The sequence below is a fragment of the Oryx dammah genome, unplaced genomic scaffold (genome assembly GCF_014754425.2).
Source record: "Oryx dammah isolate SB20612 unplaced genomic scaffold, SCBI_Odam_1.1 HiC_scaffold_20, whole genome shotgun sequence".
Lineage (NCBI taxonomy): Eukaryota > Metazoa > Chordata > Mammalia > Artiodactyla > Bovidae > Oryx > Oryx dammah.
The window spans coordinates 14,455,616-14,480,987 of NW_024070204.1; the positions used below are offsets into that span (position 1 = coordinate 14,455,616).

At 42.8% G+C, this 25,372-nt stretch overlaps 1 protein-coding gene and 1 non-coding gene across 2 annotated transcripts in view; one reads left to right on the top strand and one right to left on the bottom strand.

The window, feature by feature from the left end:
* The window catches only part of FBXL7 (F-box and leucine rich repeat protein 7), a 450,930-nt gene that overhangs the window by 417,828 nt on the left and 7,730 nt on the right, over nt 1-25,372 (top strand). Inside the window, exon 3 of the mRNA XM_040262474.1 lies at nt 19,317-19,928. Coding sequence (XP_040118408.1) covers nt 19,317-19,928 — 612 coding nt within the window. The remainder of the gene's footprint in view (nt 1-19,316; nt 19,929-25,372) is intronic.
* TRNAS-GGA lies at nt 10,577-10,648 on the bottom strand. Its single transcript has one exon. It is a non-coding gene; the product is annotated as a tRNA-Ser (tRNA).

Consider the following 25,372-nt stretch of genomic DNA (forward strand, 5'->3'; position numbering starts at 1 on the left):
AAGTGTTGAGTGAGGAAGACAGCACTCACCACTCTGATGAACTCTGGGCTACTTGCAGAAAACCCAGCAGGTTGGAGGCCAGGCCAGCCAGATGAATACACACTTCCATGGACATTTCGTGGGGGCATCCCAGGTTGCACTGGTGGTAGAGAACCCACCTGCCAGTGCAGGAGACATAAGAGACATGAATTCAATCCCTGGGTCAGGAAGATTCCCTGGAGTAGGAAATGGCAACCCACTCCAGTATTCTTTGCCTGGAGAATCCCATAGACCGAGGAGCCTGGTGGGCTGCAGTCCATGGGGTCACAAGGAGTCAGATATGGCTGAAACAACTTAGCATGCACACATGCATGCTTCAGGAATAGAAGAGAGGGAAATGGGACCCATGTAGGAAAGGAAAGGTTTCTTAAAAGATCTGACTCTCAGTTATTTAGTTGAAGGATTCTGACACATGGTGCCTACCTGGAGGTCAGTCCCCATCCCGTACCATGCCCTGCCTATACTGTGCCTACTGGGTACAAACATTAAATATAGGAGTTTGGAGGATGGAGTTTAGGGGTAAATACCACAAAATCTGATGAAAGCTTTCCTTGCCTTTTGATATTCCAGCACACTTCCCTCCAGAAAAATCTACACCTTAGTTGCTATGGTTTTATCTTGTTATGGCATCTGGTCTCTGCATGCACATGGAAAACAGACTCTGACCAGCAACAACTTCTCCTTCCTTCATGCTAAATAGGGAGAGGGTGGAAAAATCCAGAATTTGTTCAGATATCTGGCTCTTCTTTCACACGTGGTTTTTGTTCTTAAGTTTAAAAGATAGAGACATTAATGGATATTTTTATAGACTTTCCTTTAAAGGAGATTGTAAAACTTTGCAGTGTAGCAACTGCTTTAGTGTTATTTTTTTCTACTTCTCTTCCAGCTCAAACTTTTAGAAGCAGATTAGTGGTCAGAGTGCCACTAATTCATTCAAAGAAGTTCATAGGAAACTGGGATTGACATAAATACACTATTGGTTCTATATATAAGATAGATAACTAGTGAGAACCTAGTGTGTAGCACAGGGAAAGCTACTTAATGCCCTGTGGTGACATGAATGGGAAGCAATGCGAAAGGGAGGAGATGGATGTATATGTAAGGCTGATTCACTTGGCTCTACAGCAGAAACTAACACAACATTGTAAAGCAACTATATTCCAACAAAAAAATTGTTTTTTAGAAGTCCAACACAAGGGACGGTATCTTCTGTGTTTTCAAGCTAGAGATGGAAACCTTGGACAACAGCTTTTTCTTTATGCATCTTTTGGAAGCTACCTTTTTACAGCCCCTGTAAATCAAACGGAAGAATTGGGGAAATAACGGTTGCTGTAGGGACCTAAGTTTAAGGTTGACACTGTGAAATACCGTACCCTTAGGACATCCTACGGTAGTTGCTACATTTCAAGATACAATATGTTAGTATATCTGAATCTTCATGGTAGTTCAGTCACTAAGTCATGTCTGACTCTTTGCAAACCCACGGCTTATAGCCCGTCAAGCTCCTCTGCCCATGGAATTTCCCAGGCAAGAATACTGGAGTGGGTTGCCATTTCTTTCTCCAGGAGATCTTCCAGATCCAGCGATCAAACCTGGGTCACCTGCATTGCAGGCAGATTCTTTACTGACTGAGCTGCCAGAGACACAGCTTTCTATTGTGTTTATGAGTTCATTGTGTTTATATGGACCATAACAAAGGCTGAGCACCAAAGAATTAATGCTTCATAATTGTGGTGTTGGAGAAAACTCCTAAGAGTCCCTTGGACTGCAAGAAGATCAAACCAGTCAATCCTAAAGGAAATCAACCCTGATTATTCATTGGAAGGACTGATGCTGAAGCTGAAGCTCCAATACTTTGGTCACCTGATGCAAAGAACTGTCTCACTGGAAAAGACCATGATGCTGGGAAAGACTGAAGGCAACAGGAGAAGGGGCAGCAGAGGGTGGGATGATTAAATAGCATCTCGGACTCAATGGACATGAATCTGAGCAAACTCTGGGAGATAGTAAAGGACAGGGAAGCCATGCAGTCCAGGGATTCACAAAGAGTGAGACACGATTTATCGATTGGACAACAATAAATTGTTTTTATAATTTTAGCTTTTTATCAGTAAAGTCATAGGACTACTTTATGAATTATTTTTCTTGGCTACTCTCATTTAAAGATGTATTATTGTGTTTTAATATAATTCTAAGTTTGAGCCAAATGTATTCATACTAGGTTATCTGTTAGTAGAATGTCAACTGCAGCAGACTCTCTCTGACATTTTGTGTACTTACAATGAGAACGTACAAACCTCATAACCCTGACGTGAGTACACAGTGTGCTTTGTTCCTTGTTTTGAGTCTGTAGCAATGTCAGACTCTAAAGAAGGGCAAATTATAAACCCTTTGTGGATCTCTTGCCAAAAGCAGAGATTCTTTGCAATAATTAAATATTAGCTAGATCATGGTTGTGTTAAGTTGTTTCTAATTTTGTTTTGATCTTTACAGAATTCAAATCATAAGAATAAAAACTACTTCCAGGGATAGAGGACAGCTCTGTTCAAACCTTATAATGAGTTTTCGGAGTGTAAGATCCAAAAAGGGTCATATTAATAACCACACATTTGATATCTTACACATTAATCTTGGTCCTAAATTTTTCCCTAAGAAAATGAATTTCTATTTCATAACTATTTGACTGTATTTATGTGAGTTCTTTTTTATAATAAAGAAAAGTGTGTTCTCTACATTACATTACTGGCCAAAGAAGATTATTAAAAGTACAAATAATCTGGTCATTTCTTTGTGGCCTGTGCTATCCTGTGATGTACTTAAGTATCCCCGTAGTCAATCACTGAATGTTTAGCTAATTTATTTCATAAGGCTCTTCACATGGCTGAAAGAGCCGAAATAGACCATTTTGCAAAATGTTTAAAATGCTGTTTTAATCATCATTTTATTTCCCTGATCCTTGAGACCAATGAAGCTATCTTTTAGCTGTAAACCATGAATTATTTTTTGGTGTTCAGAATAATCTGAAATTAATTCCAAAACAATCAAGCATTGAAATTTCTCAAAATCTAAAATTAAGGTGCTATTTTCAACTTATTTTTCCTTTTTGAAGTTGAAAGAAATGTGGTCTTCTTCTTAACCAAAAAGAACTAACAATGCTCAGAGGCCAACCTACCTATCATCTGGCCCAGAATAAGGAATTTTTTTAAACGTCATTCATATTGAATGAGCCAAAACAATTCCTACATCAAGGTTTCTATCTGCTCCATCTCTGCAGAACAAATCTGAAAATGTTTTTATCATCCTTGCTAATCTTTGCTCTTATTAATTTAATAGAGAGAGATTTTAAAACCAAACAAATAAATGTCAGGACAAAAATAAAAATCTTGAGGAAAACCCAAGCCACCAGCCTGGAATAATGTCGGAGGGTAACATTTGCTGGTAAAAATAAAGTATTTTAAGTTCAGATCTAAAGTCATAAAAGTAACCAAAGTGGTCCACCCATGAGAGCCATGTGCGTATCTGAGTTTGGGTTGGGGGAGACAAAGGGGAAAATGCAGAGGTTAGGATGGAGAGGGTAAATCCTGAGTTACCTCCCAGTCCACTCAGTGCCCCCGCCCCACACTCTGACCCACGTCTGAAGGTCACACCATGGCCTCCTGGGGAAATCAGAGCTGTAACCTACAGAATATGGAGCATTCTCATGTATGACATATCCATATAAATGATGGACCAGAATCTGTCGTTTTGGTCACTTTATTAGTAACTATAAGTCTTGAATTTTGGTTAAAAGAGAACCAAAAGCACATGTGTTCCAACAAAGCTGTTTTAAATAGAGATCATGTCCAATGAATCAAATGTATAATTTCTTCCCCTCCTGGTTCCCGACCCTGACCCCAAGCATCTTTGTTAATGATCTCAGGATTAAGCAGGAGCTTTTAGCACTGATTAATGCCACGTGTTATAATTAGGAAAGTACGTTTAGATTTACATTTTCATTCTTCTCCCAGGTGCTGCTAAGATATATCCAATAAGTATACACTTCTAGATATCTTTCTAAAGAGAAATATGATCCAGAAATTATAAATTTCTGGTTGGGATATGGGTAATTGGAAAGTTGATAAAAAGTTTTAATTATACAAAAAAAAAAAAAAAAAAACCCACAGTTTGTGTGAAAGGATTTCCCGGAAGTATTCAGTTAGCTTAGATTCTACTCTGCAGCTGAATTTCCTTATGCTTATTATTAAATTTCCCTTTAAAAATGCAGATTCCTAAACTAAGTATGTATTAATAATGTGGTCCAGAATTAGGCCATGTAAAGTCCCGCCCCTCCAAACCCAGGGATTCATTGAAAAGCCAGTCTTTGTGCTACAGAGTATTGGCATTTATTCCTTGGAAAAACCCTACCCGTAAGGGTCTCTCAAGCAGAGATTATGAACTTGGACTATAGCAGAAACTCACCATAAGATGTACCCCAGGTCACTTTAAGGCATCCATCCACTCAGCAGGCTGCAAAGAGACCCTCAGTTTGTAAAGAAAGCAATACTTAAGTGTACTCAGTTCCTTTACTGTTCCATTCTCTATCTGATAATATAGAGAGAATAAAACGTTTCTCTATATCATTGGGTCATTGGTTTTCCCAAGCGTTTTAAAAAAATAAGGACATTGTGTATATTAGTCAATATTTATATAGAACTTCTAACAGTGTCTTATATAATAAACACTATATATTCTTAATTAAAAGAAGTTGTAAAGAATTTAAATAATGTGGATAGTATTTTCAAATAGTTAAGAAAATTCTGGGGGTTTACTTTGCTTTGGAAACATTCTAATTAATTACTGATATTTTACATGTTCATAAGTTTATTGGCAATTTCTCTTTTTTCTCACTGGAGAGTTGAATTTGTGAGCTCCACTATTGCTCCCTGCGGGGCCTATTTTCTGCTGTGAACTGAAAATTTATGTTTCTCTTTACCAGAATCTAAATTCAATACTGTACCATCTACTGCACTTTGAAAGATGCAAATGCTGGAGTTTCATAACTATTATGGAGAAATCAGGCAAAAGCACTAGCTGACAATTAAGGCAGCCATATAACATGCAAGTTGAAGTCGAAAATCATGGATTGCAGACCTTTTCATGGAAACACATGTGTTTTCTTCTCTTGTCAAGACAAGAGCTGGCACATTGCCCCAGCTTTGCAGAGCTGTCCATGAGCTTTCTGGAAAACAGCGGATAAATATTACTATCTCTCCCATACTGTCAATGAAAAGCCAGTTCCGATTATTACAACTGACGTGTAAATCAGTCTGGGGGAAGAAACACACATTCACGAAAGTTCCTGTAGCCTTAGAGGTAACTAAAGTTAAACAGAATATGTTTCAAAACTGTTAGTCAATGTAGTTAATCTTGTGTGTTTTTTTTTCCCATTTATTGTGAGTTTTCATGTTTCATTGTTATTAGAAGTGAACAGCGATGCGACTCATCTACCAGCAGGTACTGCAAACAAAGCACTAAGAATTTGGCTCTGAGATGCTTCAGGTGACGTGGACTGTGTAACAGATTGTTTTTGTGTGTGCGTGAGTCCTTTTAAATATCTCCCAAGTAGACTAATATTATTAAACTAAGTGTGTGTGCTGCCTCAGCCTAAATTAAGTGGAGGGCCAAAGAAAAAAGGCCTAAAAATGAAATGATGATAAAGCACAAAGAGGTTCCAACTTGTTCAGTCAGAAACATCTGGTTGCTCCAAGTACAGGCAGGCCCCGACTTAATGATATTCCAGTGTTATAAGGGTGTCAGAGCCATCCGCAGTTTTGAGTTTTGATTTCTCTGAGGCTGGCGTGATGCAGTGCCATGCTCCCTCATGATGCTGGCAGCGGCTATGAACTTCAGCTGCCAGGCAACCACAGGATTGTGAGGGTAAACACTGCCCAGACCACTAGCCTGCGTTTCACTTTCAGTAGCGTTCAGTACACTACATGAGATACTCAACGCTTTATTACACATTACGCTTTGTTAGATGAAGGTGCCCAACCGTATTCTCATGTAAGTGTTTTCAGCATGTTTAAGGAAAGCTCGGCTAAGTTATGCTCAGTAGGTGAATTAGGTGCACTTTCAACTTAAAGATATTTTCAACCTACGATGGATTTATGGGGACAGAATCCCTACATAGGGCTTTTCCCTGTGGCTCAGTGGTAAAGAATCTAATGCCAAGGTAGGAGACCCGGGTTCAATCCCTGAGTCAGGAAGATCCCCTGGAGAAGGAAATGGCGACCCACTCCAGTATTCTTGCCTGGGAAATCCCATGAACAGAGGAACCTGGTGAGCTACAGTCCATGGGGTCGCCAGAGTTAGACTCAATTTAGTGACTAAACAATAACAGTTCCTTCTTAAGAAGGAAGAACTGCAGTCCCTGTAAATAATTCCAGCCCCAACCAAAAGAAGGGATTTGTTATAGGGCCAAGGGAAGAATATTCCCTTAGGTAAATAGTTTCTTGGTGGCCGAATCCAGGTGAAAGCCTGGACTGACTTAGAGATGCACGAAATACTCCAAGGTACTTGCAGTCCAGTGGATGCAGAGATACTGTGTGAAAAGGCTATGGTATAGATAGATTATACTTCCATGGAAACAGCAAAGGTGGTTAAATAATTCAACCTGGGTGGATCTGGAAAGGATTGATAGAGAAACTGACATCCTATAGGGAATTTGAGCAGTGACTGGGAATCAACCAGTTAGTCTGGGGTGAAGGACTTCTGGGCCAGGAGACACGTGCTCTGAGATGTGAATTTGGGGAAAAGGGTCTCCCACACCCTCTAACAATGTTTGACCTTGTTACCTGGGTAGTGCCTAATACAATGCCTGCCACACGGTAATCATTCAGTCAAAAAGTGACTGGCAAGAAGTATGCTGGCTTCTGGGGGGCTGCCTTTCCAAAGCAGGCAAACCAGGTAACATAACAGAATCTGTGGTGTCACAGTTCTGGAGGTCACAAGTCCACATCAGGGTGCTGCAGGGTCATGGAGAATGCTTCTTTCTTGTCTCTTTCAGCTGCTGGGGGCCCCAGACGTTCCTTGGTTTATGGCAGCGTAACCTCCAGTCTCTGCCTCTGTCTTTGTGTGGCCCTCTTACCTCTGCGTCTTTCTCGGTCTTCTCTCCCCAAGTCTCTATTTCTTTTCTTACAAGGACACCAGTTATATAGGATTAGGAATCTCTCTAACTGAGTATGATGGCATCTTAATTACATCTTCAAAGTCTCCATTTCCAAATAAGGCTACGTTCACATCCCCGCCCCCTCACCCCACTGATGTGAAAGACATTTCAAAAGTTTATGGCAGCAACAATAAGGAATTTGTGAAGAGGGGAATATACCAGGAAATCCAGAAGTGTACAGTCCTCAAAACATAGCCCCCACAGCTGGAGGGCCCAGAATGTCTCCCCAGGAAGTCCTCAGTAGAGACTGTATCATTTTTGTCCAATGCTTCTACTGATAACAATATCACCTTTCATCAACTCCATCTAACTACTCTGTAAAGTGGGTGGAATTATTTCTAGTTTCAGCAAGAGGAGGCCGGTGGCCCCCGGAGTTGCAGCCACTTGCCTCAGATGATGGAACTGCACATATAGAGCAGAGGCAGGAATCCAAGTTCATCCAAGTTCAGTGTTCTTTCCACCATAACAGCATTTCCTAAACTTGAGACATTTACAAATGCCTTCATGGTTTTTGCCTTATCTCCTCATCATCTGTACTACTATTCACTTAACATTTTTAAAAGTAAATTTAAATTATTTAAAAGCCAAATACTACATTACCTTCCTGGAAAGACCAGTATCACTTGTCAAAATTAAGTGATTTTTAAATAAAAATAAATTACAATGAACAGTTTAAATGTTTATTGTTTAAACATTTAAATGTAAATTTAATGTTTAAAAACATTACAATGTTATTAAATGCTAGCTAAATAATGCTGCCTGTCAAAGACTTTCAATCTGAATCTTTCATTAAAAAAAGAAGATTAACAAATATTTAAAGAGGTTCTAAAAACATGCTCTACCATAAGGAGAATATAGCCTCACCTTTTGAAAAGGATAGTATCTAACAGTGGTACTTTCTTTCAGGGTGAACCATCCTAATTTCCATCAAAGAATAACTAGTATAAGGTCATCCCCCTTTGCCATTTTGCAGACTTTTAAAAAGTACTAAGAAGTCATTGTTTCAACACAAAATAAAACCATAAGGAGGCTGTGAATTATAATCCAGGACTCTGACATAGTTTCTAAGGTCACTTGATGTTTCATTAGGCGTAAATTATCTGAAAGATCCTTTCTAGATATTCAGCATTGAAAGTGAAATCAACCTGCTCTATAGATTGCTGAGATGCGATTCTGTACATCAGTTCAGTTCAGTTCAGTCGGTCAGTCGTGTCCGACTCTTTGCAACCCCATGAACCGCAGCACGCCAGGCCTCCCTGTCCATCACCAACTCTCATAGTTCACCCAAACTCATGTCCATTGAGTCGGTGATGCCATCCAACCATCTCATCCTCTGTCGTCCCCTTCTCCTCCTGCCCTCAATCTTTCCCAGCATCAGGGTCTTTTCAGATGACTCAGCTCTTCTCATCAAATGGCCAAAGTATTGGAGTTTCAGCTTTAGCATCATTCCTTCCAATGAACACCCAAGATTGATCCCTTTAGAATGGACTGGTTGGATCTCCTTGCAGTCCAAGGGATTCTCAAGAGTCTTCTCCTATACCATAGTTCAAAAGCATCAATTCTTCAGCGCCCAGGCTTCTTCACAGTCCAACTCTCACATCCATACATGACCACTGGAAAAACCATAGCCTTGACTAGATGGACCTTAGTTGGCAAAGTAATGTCTCTGATTTTTAATATGCTGTCTAGGTTGGTCATAACTTTTCTTCCAAGGAGTAAGCGTCTTTTAATTTCATGGCTGCAGCCACCATCTGCAGTGATTTTGGAACCCAAAAAAATAAAGTCAGCCACTGTTTCCACTGTTTCTCCATCTATTTCCCATGAAGTGATGGGACCAGATGCCATGATCTTCAGTTCAGTTCAGTTCAGTCGCTCAGTTGTGTCTGACTCTTTGCGACCCCATGAATCGCAGCACACCAGGCCTCCCTGTCCATCACCAACTCCCAGAGTTCACTCAGACTCGCCTCCATCGAGTCAGTGATGCCATCCAGCCATCTCATCCTCGGTCATCCCCTTCTCCTCCTGCCCCCAATCCCTCCCAGCATCAAAGTCTTTTCCAATGAGTCAACTCTTCACATGAGGTGGCCAAAGTACTGGAGTTTCAGCTTTAGCATCCTTCCTTCCAAAGAAATCCCAGGGTTGATCTCCTTCAGAATGGACTGGTTGGATCTCCTTGCAGTCCAAGGGACTCTCAAGAGTCTTCTCCAACACCACAGTTCAAAAGCATCAGTTCTTCAGTGCTCAGCCTTCTTCACAGTCCAGCCCTCACATCCATACATGACTACTGGAAAAACCATAGCCTTGACTAGACAGTTTTCTGAATGTTGAGCTTTAGGCCAACTTTTTCACTCTCCTCTCTCACTTTCATCAAGAGGCTCTTTAGCTCCTCTTCACTTTCCACCATAAGGGTGGTGTCGTCTGCGTATCTGAGGTCCTTGATATTTCTCCTGGCAATCTTGATTCCAGCTTGTGCTTCTGTACATCTCATCCATTATATTTATGTCGTTTAGGGCAACATGGGTTAAAGGCTTCTTTAGCTGTGTGACTCTTCCCTTTTAGAAGAACTAAAGGACAAAACAGAATCCATATTCAAATCAGTATGAGTCAAAACTGGATAAATTGAAGAACTGGTGTTTAGAATTTTTTAGAATCTATTTTAGGCATAAAAATAGAGCCAGGCATTGGACTAGACTCCATCTTCTGATATGAGAGGACCCTCGACATCCTTGTCAAGATTTCAGGGACCAGTCACCAAGCTCTGCCCTTAAGAGGACTAATCCAGGTGACCGACAAAGCAGAGTTTTGTTCTTGGACAGAAATCTTACCCTTTTATTCTTCTTACATTTTATTTCAAATTGGGGTATATTTGCTCTATAATGCTGTGTTAGTTTCTGCTGTACAACCAAGTAAGTCAGTTATATGTATACACATATCCCCTCCCTCATGGACCTCCCCCCCACTCACCCTATCCATCTAGGTTATCACAGAGCACTGGGCTGAGTTCCCTGCGCTATACAGCAGGTACAGCAAGTCCACACTAGCTGTCTATTTCACACACACCAGTGCAGATACATCAATCCCAACCTCTCAATTCCTCCCCCTACACCCCGTACCTGCGTGTCCATTCCCTGCATCTGCATCTCTATTCCTGTTCTGCAAACAAGTTCATCTGTACCATTAAAAAAAAAAAATGAGTGAGTGAGTGAAGTTGCTCAGTCCTGTCTGACTCTTTGAGACCCCATGGACTAGTAGCCTACCAGGCTCCTCCCTCTATGGGATTCTCCAGGCAAGAGTACTGGAGTGGGTTGCCATTTCCTTCTCCAGGGGATCTTCCCAACCCAGGGATCGAACCCAGGTCTCCTGCATTCCAGGCAGATGCTTTAACCTCTGAGCCACCAGGGAAGCCCCCCAAAAATGCCCTAACTTTAATCTGATCTTGAGGGTGCCAGGGGCTTCCCAGGTGGCGCTAGTGGTGAAGAACCTGCCTGCCAGTGCAGGAGACACAGGTTTGATCTCTGGGTGGGGGAGATCCCCTGGAGGAGGGCATGGCAATCCACTCCAGTATTCTTGCCTAGAGACTCCCATGGACAGAGGAGCCTGTTGGGCCACAGTCCACGGGGGTCACGAGAGTCGGACACGACTGAGTGACTTAGCAGGCACACCTGCTCGAGGGTGCCGCCTTCTGGATGACCTCCAGGCAAGAACCCTTGAGTCCTAAAGGTAACTTCTTCTTGGTAAAATGCAAGGTTAACCTGGTTTGTATAAATTTCTGCCTCATAGCAACGAATACCTTAAATAAATTTTAGGGTGTGGATATGATGTGAACCACATTAAAAGAAAATATTTTGAAATCAAACAAGAAGAAAAAGATCCCTTAGATTGTATTTTTTTTTTCACAAGCTAGGTTTTATGGATCTATTTTTTTAAGCTTGAGTTTAAGCTAAGAAAAGAAACTTTGCTTTTTATGGCAAGAATTCTGGAGTAGAAAGACAACTTATAATGGAAAGCATCTTGCACAAAAGTTTTGGTAATCACAGGGGGAAAATGCAGAGTAGCTTTGTAAATTTTGACTTTGAAAGGCCAATGTAATGTAAATATGACTTCCTAGAGTGTAAACAGCAGTGGTTTGAAAATAAAAACTTGTACAGAACAAGCAACTATCTCGTTAGAAGAAAATGTGTCTAATAAGCATGTGTGCATGAGATGCCTTGAATATTTTTGATACTGTGTTATAATTACCAAAGAGGCAGAATTTCCAGGATGTTTGCAACCATGAGTAGGAAAGTACATAGGGTTTTTTTCCCCTCAGAAAAAGACAGCTATACTTTGGGGTATTCTTTACATATTTAAGAGCATAAAACATATCGTTCACACATATATCACATACTTGGAAATATTTTAAATTAATAATGGAGCAACAAGTTCTTAAACTTCAAAGAATTCACTGTCTCTCATTTTAGACAATAGATGAAAATATCCGTATAACAAAATATAATTACATTTATTTGACATAGTATCTCCATTGTAGGAAGTGAAAATTAGCTTCATTTTGAGAAAATTCAAAAGTTTTTGCTAAACATATTCTTTAAGTCAAATTAAATATTCTTTCATTCAAATTACTGGGAGATTTTATATTTTCATTGTCCTTATCTTAGACTTCTGAAAACTGAAATTTTTTTCAGACTTGGACCTACTTTGCTCTCCTTTTCTAGCCTGGATTTTGTGTGATGCAGACACATTCTCAACAGAGAGTCTTTTTTTCTCTCTCCCTAAAGGTTACAAGCTTTTGGGAAAGGGTAGGGTCTTTGCTGTGGAAGTACTTGAATGGGGCTATAGTGCAGAAAGGCGGTGGGTCAGGAATATTTCCTTTATAAGCTGCGTGTCTCTGTGCTGTCACTTCAGTTGGGTCTGACTCTGTACAATCCTATGGAGCCTGCCAGGCTCCTCTGTCCATGGGATTCTCCAGACAAGAATGCTTGAGTGGGGATCCATGTCCTCCTCCAGGGGATCTTCCCCATCCAAGGGTGGAACCCATGTCTCCTAATGTCTCCTACACTGGCAGGCTGATTCTTTACCACTAGCGCCACCTGGAAAGCCCCCTTTATAATTTAGTCAAATGCAAAAACTCCTCCCTTCCAGACCCCACAGGGCACTCAGACAATAGTAACCATGTATGTTAAATGATCCAATGAGTAAATGAATCGTCACTTTCTTTCCTGCCTGTAAATCTGTAATCCAAGAATCTGCAGCAACCCAGACTACTGCATTTGAATACCCAATGTCTATCACTATGTATCCCTTGCAGTTTATTCTGTATATTTTCCTGCAGACATCCGTGGTGGGTGTTTTTGTGTTATATATAAATTTGGGGGATATTTCCAGCTTCTCGATATCATTAGGAAAAACAAAGGTCACAAAATACATGTCCTATTGCAAATAAATGGTTTGCTCATTTCTCCATAAATTACCCCATTCTGCTTTCATGACATTTACATCTGCTCATCTCTGTCTTTCTTAGAGTCTTACATATTCATAATTGGCGACCTCTTTTCCATTTCCATATTTATATGTAACCAAACATGCCCTTTCTGCAGATTTTATAATGTTTTCATTTCTTTGTCTGTTTGTCCATTCTTTCTTCCATTTACCCATCCATCCTACCTACCATGAAGTAATTCATTGAGTATACCTTTAACCGAGTTCCCTATCAATTCGTGTACTTATTATGGAAAAAAGTTTGCTCAAAGAATGGCAGCAGAATAAATAGCCATTTGGTAAATTTTAAAAGCCACCTACTTTTTACATTCTGGAAATTTTTCAGATGTTATAAAGATGTATTTATATCCTGAGAGTGTGAGCATTCCTTGTCCTGGTATTTCAGGGGACATTTTATCTTCAAATAATTGATACAAGTGGCTGTTGCATACGCCGGTTTGCAGTGATTCTCGCCAAGAACACTGTGTGAGTGATACCTACCTCTCATGGCACTGTGGGTACCATAGAAGCAACAGGGAACGGAGGCTCCAAACAAGCTACTCTGTGCCATTTCATCATGATGCCCATTTCCAGTTATCGTAGATTTGACTCTTGACAGAAGCTTTTGGAAATGTATATTTCACTTAGTACTTTTTGCAAGGGCTTCCCTGGCGGCTTAGTGGTAAAGAATCTGTCTGCCAATGCAGGAGACGCAGGTTTGATCCCTGGGTTGAGACGATCCCCTGGAGAAGGAAATGGCATCCCACTCCAGTATTCTGGCTTGGAACATCCCAGGAACAGAGGAGCCTGGGAGGCTATAGTCCATGGGGTGGCAAAGAATCAGAGACAATGTAGCAGCTGAGCACAGGCAGTTTTTGCAAGGGCTACTTTTGCTACTCAAAATAAAGCCTCTCAGGGAAGAGTTCTTCCATATATTATCCATGCATCTCACCATTTGCCTAGGGGCACAGTAAAGAAAGATGTAACATAATGGCTAATTTATATAAATGCATATCAAATATACAGTGTATTAAAAGTGGTGATAGTATCCTCTCAGTTATTCTGTGTTGTCGCCCAATGGGACCATCTTACTGCTAAGATAAGTGGGTCAATTTTGCCCTGAAGACATCAGATAGGTAGAAGTTCACTTGGAGTAGGTATTCAGATATGAAAATATGTTCACTTCTACAAAATAGTCTGAATTTATATTCTGAGCTCAAATAAAGTCAGCTTTCTTTTTGCTTCTGTTTGTCTTACAGTGTCATATAAGGCCAGGAGAAGGGTTCCAAATTTCTTCTATCATCTTAATATTTATCTTTGATCATTTCCTCTCGAGTGTATGTCCAGGGATCAGCATCCTTGTTTCTAATCTGTATCAGAAAAAACAGAAGCTCTTGCCATTGTCCATTTAGCTGGCAGTCCTCTGAAAATGACACAGGAGAAAGAACTGCGTGCAAAGAGAGCACTGGGTCCTCCTGCCGGGCTGTGTGCACATGCAGTACACGACTTGGTCGCAGAAATGGTCCTCGTTTCTAATCTGAAGCCATACTCTCTTTTCCTGACACACGTGCATTTATACTCTGGGACTCTTGATCATTCTGTAAGGAAAAACTACTTCTTGTTATTATACATCATACCTTGTGGCTATAAATGGCTCTGAGTCCCAAAGGGGAAGAGAAACTCTGTGGCAACTATGTGTATTTTATCCATAATAACATTTATTTCCAAATTAAAAATGTGTGTTTATGTGTGTATGCGAGCATGTGTTCAGTGAAAAAATATTTATATAATTATATTTCCCTATATATATATATAGAGAGAGAGACATAGAGTATCAAGAAAAGATACTTTGTGACAACATCTGGGCATGAACATCTCTAGTTGTTATTTGTCTATAGAAAAATACCGCAGACTGTGTGGCTTATAAAGAAGAAAAATGTATTTCTCACAGTTCTAGAAGTCCCAGATCAAGATGCTGGCAGATTGAGTATCTGCTGGCGGCCCACTTCCTCATAAGTCTGCCTCCTCACTGTCACCTCACAGGGCGGAAGTGAGAGCCCGTTCCTGGGGCCTGTTTTATGAGGGCACTGAGCCCGTTCACGAAGGTTCAACTCTCAAGACCTAATCACTTCCCAAAGGCCCCATCCGCCATCCTACCATCACTTTAGGAGTTAACATTCACTCAGCACACGAATGTGAGACAGCTAGCAACATTTAGACCATAGCATTACTCATCATTCTTCATCCTTTTTCTAATTATCGAGTGCAGTTTATTCAATTACAATAGATTGTATCCTTTTAGAAATTCTTGGAGGATTTTTGACCTACTGTAGAATAAGCTTCCCTGGTGGCTTAGTGGTAAAGAATCCACTTGCAATGCAGGAGACATGAGTTCAATCCCCAGGTCAGGAAGATCCCCTGGAGGAGGGCATGGCAACCCTCTCCAGTACTCTTGCCTGGAGAATCCCATGGACAGAGGAGCCCGGTGGGCCAGTCCATGGGATTGCAAAGAGTCGGACACGATTGAAGTGACTAGGCACGCACTAGAATAAGCACAAAGAACTCAAGAGAATCCTGGTGCGTGCTCTGGCCAAAGGAGACATCCAGCTCTCCTGGCTGAAATCTAGACTTCCCTGCTTGGCCCCCAGTGCACTGCCACCCTGAATCACTGCTGAGAGTCCTGCTGCTAAGACCTGGAGAGGAGAGCCATTACTGTGCTCCTGAGTCTCCCAGGGCAGACTGTTTCCCACGGGGCTGCCAGACTGCCATCTCTTATGAGTATGGACTCCATTAATACCAGGGCATGAGTATTGGCAAAGAAAAGAAAGGAAAAAAAAAAAAACTAAGTGCCTTCCTAAATGCACAGCAGTGCTAGGCAATCCTGATGTATTCCTGTGATCCAGTGCTGGGAGTATAAAAGAAAGATGAAAAGTGAATCTGTTATAGATGCAAGTTTTAGGAATCCACCTCCACCCCCACCATAAGAAGAGCCTATTCCTCCAGGGCCCAAATCAAACTACACAGGTCTCCACAGAACCGTTAAGCGTCTTTCTCTTTTAAGATGAACAGACCAGAGGCAGGCAGGAGAGAGATTTCAGAGCCTTCACAGCTGCTAAAATGTCAGAGCTGAAAACCTAAGATTGTCCCTCCTCCCCGATCCAAAAGAAGTTGCTCAACCTCCTAAGAAAAATGGTAACTTTAGAGGCAATTCTAGGAGTTCATGTAATAATGGTTAGTACTGTGGTATCTTGGATGGCAGTTTTCAAACCCTTAATTGGTTTACACTTAAGGTTTTCCTTAAAGATGTACTGTTTATTTTAGCTGATTACAAAAGACAGAAGTGCATATTTTTTTTCTTATGAATGATTTAAAATGCAGTATGTATTACCAGCTGGGATAGAAAAGTACATGCCAAGCTAGATATTAATCCTTTTTAAACATATAAATCTTCCTTTCAAATCCAAGACATTAGTGTGCACCTACTATGTACCATAAGGCTTCCCTGCTATCATAGTGGTAAAGAATCTGTTTGCCAATGCAGGAGGCTCAGGTTCGATCCCTGGGTCTGGAAGATGGCCTGGAGGAGGGCACGGCAACCCACTCTAGTATTCTTGCCTGGAAAATAATCCCATGGACAGAGGAGCCTGGAGGGCTATAGTCCATGAGGTCTCAAAAGAGTCGGCACGACCAAGCACACACAGCAGCAGTATGTACCATAAACCATGTCAGGCACTGCCAGGACACAAAGAAAAAGAGGATTCAACCCTTTTCTCAAAGGGGTTTGTAGTGTAGTAGAAGTTGTATCCATCATCTGTTGCCATGGGGGTGCTGTATTACAAATCACCCCAAACCTCAGTATTCCAGCTCACACATCTGTGGTTCATTTGGGCATTTGTTGATTCCGGCCCAGTTTGGTTGAGCTTGGCTCTAAGCTGCAGGTTGGGGCCGCTTCTGTCTGCTCATCTGATGAGGTAATGGGCTTCTCGTCATCCTAAGGTCGGTGGACCAAATGAGGATGTTCTTCCCATGGTGATGATAGAAACAGGTGGCAAGCCCAACCACACAAACGGCTTTGGGCAAATCACATCCCCTAAGATTCGCTAGCCAAAGCACATCACATGGCCAAAGCCCACATCACTGGACTGAAGAAATATACTCTTCCTAGGAAGACTGCAGAATCACATGACAAAGGGTATGGGGCTATAGGGAGAGATGCAAAAGTGAGAAAAATACTGCAATCAAGCAATAGGGAAAGATAAATTCACACTTGCCTGTATAAGGAAGGGTGGGGGTTTCAAAAGGGAAGGAATTCATTTTATCTCAAAGACAGAAAGGAACTATTCTTAGTGAAGTGAAAGTCGCTCAGTCATGTGAGACTCTTTGTGATCCCATGGACTGTACAGTCCATGGAATTCTCCAGGCCAGAATACTGGAGTGGTATTCTGTGAAAGGGTAGCCTTTCCCTTCTCCAGGGGATCTTCCCAACCCAGGAACTGAACCCAGGTCTCCCGCATTGCAGGAGGATTCTTTACCAGCTGAGCCCCAAGGGAAGCCCAAGAATATAGGAGTGGGTAGGCTATCCCTTCTCCAGCGGATTTTCCGGACCCAGGAATCAAACTGGGATCTCCTGCATTGCAGGCAGATTCTTCACCAACTGAGCTATGCTGCTGCTGCTAAGTCGCTTCAGTCATGTCTGACTCTGTGCAACCCCATAGACAGCAGCCGCCAGGCTCCCCCATCCCTGGGATACTCCAGGCAAGAACACTGGAGTGGGTTGCCATTTCCTTCTCCAATGCGTGAAAGTGAAGTCGCTCAGTCGTGTCCGACCCTCAGCGACCCCATGGTCTGCAGCCCACCAGGCTCCTCCGTCCATGAGATTTTCCAGGCAAAAGTGCTGGAGTGGGGTGCCATTGGAAGCCCAACTGTTCTTAGAGGGGGCAGCAGTTGCACTCAGTCACAAAAGGTTTGGTACTTCAAGAGGCAGACAAGGTGTGTCTATAAGTGTATGGGGCTGAGGGAGGGGCAGACAGTAATTCAAAGATGCTCCAGGAGAAAAGTGGTGACCTGGGTAGGGCATCTTCATTGTTAGGTCACAGAGAAGTAAATTTAAAAGAAAACATAGAAAAAGATCTATCAATGAGAAAACTACAAATACACAGCAGAGATGTCCTGTGTCAGAAGTTCTATGTGTTATTACCGGCAGTTCTTTGAAAAGACAAGTGTTTGAATGAAAATTCCGAAGATACAAAAAGTGAAAAAGCACACAAGGATAGAATTTTTGTTTAAGTCTTTAGAGCTATAATTAGAGCTGGAAGTGACTTAGAAATTATCTAGACCAATTCATTTATTTCACAGGTAAAGAATTGTGTATTTTGGAGGTAAACTCTCTCTGTCTGTCTCTGTCTCTCTCTCTCTCTCTATATATATATATATACATAAAATATATGTGTGTGTGCCTGTGTGTGTGTGTATATATATATATATTCACATGTGTGTATGAAATATATAAACATATTTAGAAAGAATAAATGTCTTCCTAAATGAATCCATCTAAATATGTAAAATGTATAACATACAAACATTTATATAGTGCCAGAATAAGTTCTTCCATATATATATATCAAGGTTGTGGGAGGGATATGAAATGAGCAGACTTCTTAAAGCAGCATTCTAAAGGTCTCTCAATCCCTCATAAATTTAAAAACCATTTACTTCTTCATTAAGTGACCTTTTTGGTTCCAAGGAACAAAAGAAAGTCACATTATTCAAATGCAAAGGGAGGAATTATTGATAAGAAAGAAAAATAAATATTGCCACAGATAATTCAAGGACTGCAAATACCATCTGAAGTGCCTAGTCTAACAGAGGAAGGAAGCAGGGTGGCTCTCCAGAACCCAGATCACAGAGTTTGGGGTACCATTATCAAAAGATGGGGGTTGCTAGACACCAGGGGGCAGGTGAGGGCAAAGATAGCTAACGCTCTCTCTCCCGACTGGCCAGCCTTCTCCTTTGTAAAATGCATTCCTCTCCTTTATAAATGAAGCGTAAGCATCTGCCTAACCAAAGTAAATCAGCTTGTGTTCACAATATATGAGCTTTCTTCTCCCAGTGTAGAAATAATGAAACTTTGGAGTTGTGCCCTTTAGATAATCACCGTTAATGTAGATCAGAGGTCAGCAAACTATAACCCTGGAGCCAAGTCGGCTGATCTGTTTTTACAGAACAAGTTTTATGGAAAAACAGCCAGGACGGCTGGGCTCGTTTTCGTGTTGTTTATGGCAGCTTTTGCACTAAAACAGCAGGACTGAGTAATTGCAACAGGGATGGAACGCAGATGGCCTGCAGTGCTTCCACTATTTCTTATCTGACCCTTTAGAGATAGTTTGCCCACCCCGGTGGAGATGGTGAAGAATTAGCCCTTTTCTTAAGGGGGAAAACTTGCATGGGCTCTTGCTTCCAGTGACACGGATTGAGCCCGCATCTGCCCAGGAAGGACGTCAATGGACAGGGTGCCACCTCCCGCCTCCTTCCGCGCCCCGCACCCCCCTCCTCCGCCCCGTCCATCCTTAACCCTTTGTTCTCTGTCCTTTGCCAGACTCCGACCTGAGCATGCGCACACTGAGCACGCCCAGCCCAGCCCTGATATGTCCACCCAACCTGCCGGGATTTCAGAATGGAAGGGGCTCCTCCACCTCCTCGTCCTCCATCACCGGGGAGACGGTGGCCATGGTCCACTCCCCGCCCCCGACCCGCCTCACCCACCCGCTCATCCGGCTGGCCTCCAGGCCCCAGAAGGAGCAGGCCAGCATCGAGCGGCTCCCGGACCACGCCATGGTGCAGGTCTTCTCCTTCCTGCCCACCAACCAGCTGTGCCGCTGCGCGCGCGTGTGCCGCCGCTGGTACAACCTGGCCTGGGACCCGCGCCTCTGGAGGACTATCCGCCTGACGGGCGAGACCATCAACGTGGACCGCGCCCTCAAAGTGCTGACCCGCAGACTCTGTCAGGACACACCCAACGTCTGTCTCATGCTGGAAACCCTAAGTGTCAGTGGCTGCAGGCGGCTCACGGACCGAGGTCTGTACACCGTTGCCCAGTGCTGCCCGGAGCTCCGGCGGCTGGAAGTCTCCGGCTGCTACAACATCTCCAATGAGGCAGTCTTCGACGTGGTGTCCCTCTGTCCCAACCTGGAGCACCTGGATGTGTCAGGTATGTGGCCATCCGTGGGCCCTTCCCAGCGCACCCTCCCAAAGCAGGAGAGGACTCTGACACCTGGGAAGGGTCCCTTTGTGATATTCAGGGCTCAGCAAGGTGACTCTTCTTCCTGTAAAACTGTCTTTATGGAACGATGATTCTGGGGGCCAGAGGTATCCCTTTTGTCAAATGATGTCAACTTCTTAGAGGAGTTAGAGGTATCTTATGTCTGGCGATTCAAGTTGCCTTTTTTATTTCTTGATGTGGACCTTTTAAAAAGTCTTTATTGAATTTGTTACACTATAGCTTCTGATTTATGTTTTGGTTTCTTGCCCAAGAAGCATGTGAGAGCTTAGCTCCCTTACCAGGGATGGAACCTGCATAGGAAGATGAAGTCTTAACCACTGGAGTAGCTCGGCAAGTCCCACAAGTTAGCGTGACTGTCGTGCGTCTTTCCTCCCCATAATTCTCAAAGTAATTTCAGAGCAACCATAGATAGGTGGTGGTGGTTTTAGTCGCTCGATCATGTCTGACTCTTTGAGATTCCCCTGGACTGTAGCCCACCAGGCTCCTCCGTCCTTGGAATTCTCCACGCAAGAATACTGGAGTGAGTTGGTGTTCCCTTATCCAGGGGATCTTTCTGACCCAGGGATCGAAGCTGGGTCTCCTACATTGCAGGCAGATTCTTTACCATCTGAGCCAGCAGGGAAGCACAAACCATGGATAATGGGAACTAAGTATCTAATCACAGATAAATGAGAGCCAGCTCTCTAGCTGAAATGGAAGTAGTTTACAAACTGACCTGACATCCACTGGTCACTGTCGCATGGAGCCTGAGAGCTGTGTTTAAGCTGATTCTGTGCTGTGTCCTGTGGTCACCATGGCTTGAAATTTTGCAGACATTGGGAAAAATCCATCATGGCTAAGGGTCTTCTCATCTTTCACTCCTACCCTCCTCAGCCTTGGGTTGCTTTTGCGTCTTTTCTCAAGCAATATTCTTTTATTTCCCAAACTTATTTATTTTTAATTGAGGGAAAATCATTTCACAGTATTGTGTTGGCCTCTGCCATCAAGCAGTATTCTTAATTACAGAGTGCAAGGGTAGGGCCCACCAAGTGAAGCCTTTGAAAGTGAAGTGAAAGTTGCTCAGTCGTGTCCTCCTCTTTGCAACCCCATGGACTTATACAGTCCATAGAGTTCTCCAGGCCAGAATACTAGAGTGAGTAGCCTTTCCCTTCTCCAGGGGATCTTCCCAACCTAAGGATCAAACCCAAGTCACCCGCAATGCAGGTGGATTCTTTACCAGCTGAGCCACAAGGGAAGCCCAAGAATACTGGAGTGGGTAGCCCTCTCCAGAAAAAGATCTCCAGCAGATCTTCCTGACCCAGGAATTGAACCAGGGTCTCCTGCATTGCAGGCAGATTCTTTACCAACTGAGCTATGAGGGAAGCCCTTTAGTGCTTTTTTCAAAATGAAGGAACTCCCAGCATGGCTGCTTTGCTTGCAAACCTCTCACAGGCAGGAAGAATTAAAGCCCAGACTCGCACTGAGGCGCCAGACGTGGATCCAGCCAGACTAACAGCCTTTCTTTATCTCCTCCGCTACCCAGTCAAAAGACACACATTTGAGAGGCTGGAGTGTGTGAGATGCAACTGGGAGTTAAAGAAATGAGCAGCGCGAGCCACAACCTCAGGGACTGTTGGGGAGAGGTCGAAAGTAAAAACCACTGAACAGGCAAAGAAATAAGAGTTGGGGATTTACCAGCATCTGAGGTAAACGATATCCTCTAACAAAACCTGAGGTAAAAGTCAGCTCTCAGAGCTCACTCTCTCTTTTGAAAACCGACATCTGAAAATATTTCCGATGACAGTCAATTATTTCTCGTACATTCTTTCCTTGCTCCCCTCCTTGAGTTGGCTCCAGCACAAAGCCATGGAAACCGTATGTTCAGTTAGTCGTGAGCAGCTGTTGGCATAGAGAAGCAGGAAATGAAGAGGTTTTCTTACACTCCCCCCCTACCTCCCCGCCAAGGAATTCTGGAAAGAGAAAGCATTATGATGCGGTGGGAACTAGCTTCAAAAGTCTGTGATTTGGGACAGTTCACAGCTTTCCCTAGATGTCTTTTCTCTTCTTAAAAAAAAAAAAGAACAGGGGTGGGGGGACTAAGGGATTGGATTCTTTAACATTCAAATGTTCTGAACCCTGTGGACCTCTTTTATAAACACTTCATTTTCTTTTATTTTTCTTAGATTAGAAAATGACTCCGTTTTGGAATCCCCATCTTTGTTAAAGGGGCTCCCCCAGGAGGGGCGGCACGTCCGTGCACCCTCAGGACAGGCTGCAAGTAATTGCATTTTGTCTTTGGACTTCTTTTGAGATTCGGAAATGCAGAAACTGCTTGGGCTGTTTGGGAATGGAAATTTCTGGGCTTCTAGCCTGAGTGAGTGGACCCTGCTTGGCCCCTGTGCTAACTGTTATGTATCAAGCTTCTCCCTATCAACCTGACCTGGATATCTGTGTAAATAAAGACTGTGTAAACGGGGGAATCTCTAACTCACTGAGAGCACAGAATTCTAGATATTGGCAGGAATGGTGGTGGGTATTTTCAGGTAGATGAACTCAAACGACCCAACAAGTCATAAGGGTGGATTTGTGTCACCAGCTCTGAACGGTGCCCTCCAGTTCTGAGGGAATCTAGAAACTGTGATTTCACCTGCACTTATTCCCCCTTGGTTCTCGCAACTAGCCTCTGACAGTGGCCACCTTCTCAGTGGCAATAGTCTTGCCACTGAGTATAGAGCTTGGCTGGTCTAGAGCTTAACTCCCCCAGAGAACGTGAGGCTGCCCCTCCCATCCCTAGTATGGCCGCCTTGAAAGTTATCTTTAAAAGTCACTGAAAGTTGCTGTAACTAGCCCTAGCATTTATTCATTGTCACTTATTACCTTTTATTAATATTTAGCCATGGTTCTCTAGGGCTTCCCTTGTGACTCAGTGGTGAAGAATCTGCCTGCAATGCAGGAGACGCGGGTTCAGTCCCTGGGTTGGGAAGATCCTCTGGAAAAGGAAATGGCAACACATTCCAGTATTCTTGCCTGGAGAATCCCATGGACAAAGGAGCCTGGAGAGCAACAGTCTATGGGGTTGCAAAGAGTCAGACACAACTGAGTGACTAGATGACACGGTTCTCCAGAGAAACAGAAGCAACAGTGTGTGTGTGTGTGTGTGTGTGTGTGTGTGTGTGTGTGTACATATATGTATATATGTATATACGGGCTTCCCTGGTGGCTCAGAGGTTAAAGCATCTGCCTGCAATGCAGGAGACCTGGGTTCGATCCCTGGGTCAGGAAGATCCCCTGGAGAAGGAAATGGCAACCCACTCCAGTACTCTTGCCTGGAGAATCCCATGGACGGAGGAGCCTGGTGAACTACAGTCCATGGGGTCGCAAAGAGTTGGACACGACTGAGCAACTTAGTTTTATATGTATATACATGTGTGTGTATATATGTTCCATATATATATATGGGACAGTTACATATATATGAGGTGTTTTATATATATGTCCCAGTTATATATATATATGTCCCATATATATGTGTGTATATATATATAGAGAGAGATTACCTGCCTCTTGAGAAATGTGTATGCAGGTCAAGAAGCAACAGTTAGAACTGGACATGGAACAACAGACTGGTCCCAAAATAGGAAAGGAGTACGTTAACACTGTATATTGTCACCCTGCTTATTTAACTTATATACAGAGTACATCCTGCAAAATGCCAGGCTGGATGAAGCACAATCTGGAATCAACAGTGCCCGGAGAAATATCAATAACCTCAGATATGCCGATGATACTACCCTTATGGCAGAAAGCGAAGAGGAACTAAAGAGCCTCTTGATGAAAGTGAAAGAGGAGAATGAAAAAGCTGGCTTAAAACTCAATATTCAAAAAACAAAGATCATGGCATCTGGTTCCATCACTTCATGGCAAATAGATGGGGAAACTGTGGAAACAGTGACAGACTTTATTTTCTTGGGCTTCAAAATCACTGCAGATGGTGCCTGCAGCCGTGAAATAAAAAGACGCTTGATCCTTGGAAGAAAAGCTATGATCAACCTACTAAACAGCATATTAAGAAGCAGAGACATCACTTTGCCAAAAAAGGTCCATCTAGTCAAAGCTATAGTTTTTCCAATAGTCATGTATGGATGTGAGAGTTGGACCACAAAGAAAGTTGAGCACTGAAGAATTGGTGCTTTTGAACTGTGGTGTTGGATAAGACTCTAGAGAGTCCCTTGGACTGCAAGGAGATCAAACCAGTCAATCCTAAAGAAAATCAGTCCTGAATATTAATTGGAAGGACTGATGCTGAAGCTGAAACTCCAACACTTTGGCCATCTGATGCAAAGAACTGACTCAGTGGTAAAGACCCTGAGGCTGGGAAAGAGTGAAGGCAGGAGGAGAAGGGGACAGCAAAGGATGAGATGGCTGGATGGCATCACCAACTCAATAGACATGAGTTTGAGCAAGCTCCAAGAAGACAGTGAAGGATAGGGAAGCTTGGCATGCTGCAGTCCGTGGGGTGGCCAAGAATGACTTAGCCACTGAACAACAGCAACCATATGCATTGGGAAGGGCAGTCTGCTTGACTGAGTCTCCTGGTTCAAATGTTAATCTTATCCAGAAAAATGCTCACAGGCACACCCAGAAATAAGGTTTAGCCAAATATCTTGGCACTTTGTCACCTAGTCAAGTTGACACATAAAATTAACCATCACAATTAATAACATCTTTAAACATCAATAGAATATATTACAACTAACCAATTTTTAAAGTTTAACTCTTATGATTATTACAAGTGAAATTGCTCCAAAGGTTCCTCTATACTTGGAGACCTGGGAGTCCTCCTTACTACTCTTCCTGATCTGTTATATGAGACCAGTTGAATCCTGTCCAGGTGATTCTACTCCCCCAGAATATTAAGTCCACCCCCTCTCTTCTGCCTGCCTGGATGCATGCTTGCCCTATCACTGGCCTCACACCCACCTCAACTCCATCAATACACCTTCTACACAACCAAGGTCCAGAGGAATGTTTTCAAACTGGGAAGCTAACCCTTCATTTCCCTGCATGAAATCTCCAATTCCTCATCTTGACATGTGGGAATAAAGTTGCTTAGCAAAGCATATATGGCACTTCATGAGCTGCTCTTTCTAGGTTCAAATCTCACCCTGCCCCTAGTAACCTGAATGCTGTGTTTCCTGGAACCATTTGAATTTCCCAAGTACACCATGCCTATGCACACTCTGATGTGTGGGCATCTCTCTGACCTGCATGCCATTCCCTCCTCTGTCCCCTCTCACCTCCCCCAAAACCTTCTTAACACATGTCTCATTGCTGGAGGCCCAGTGCAAGCGTCCCCTAAGTAAAGCCTTTCCTGCCTGACCCCCGGGAAGCTG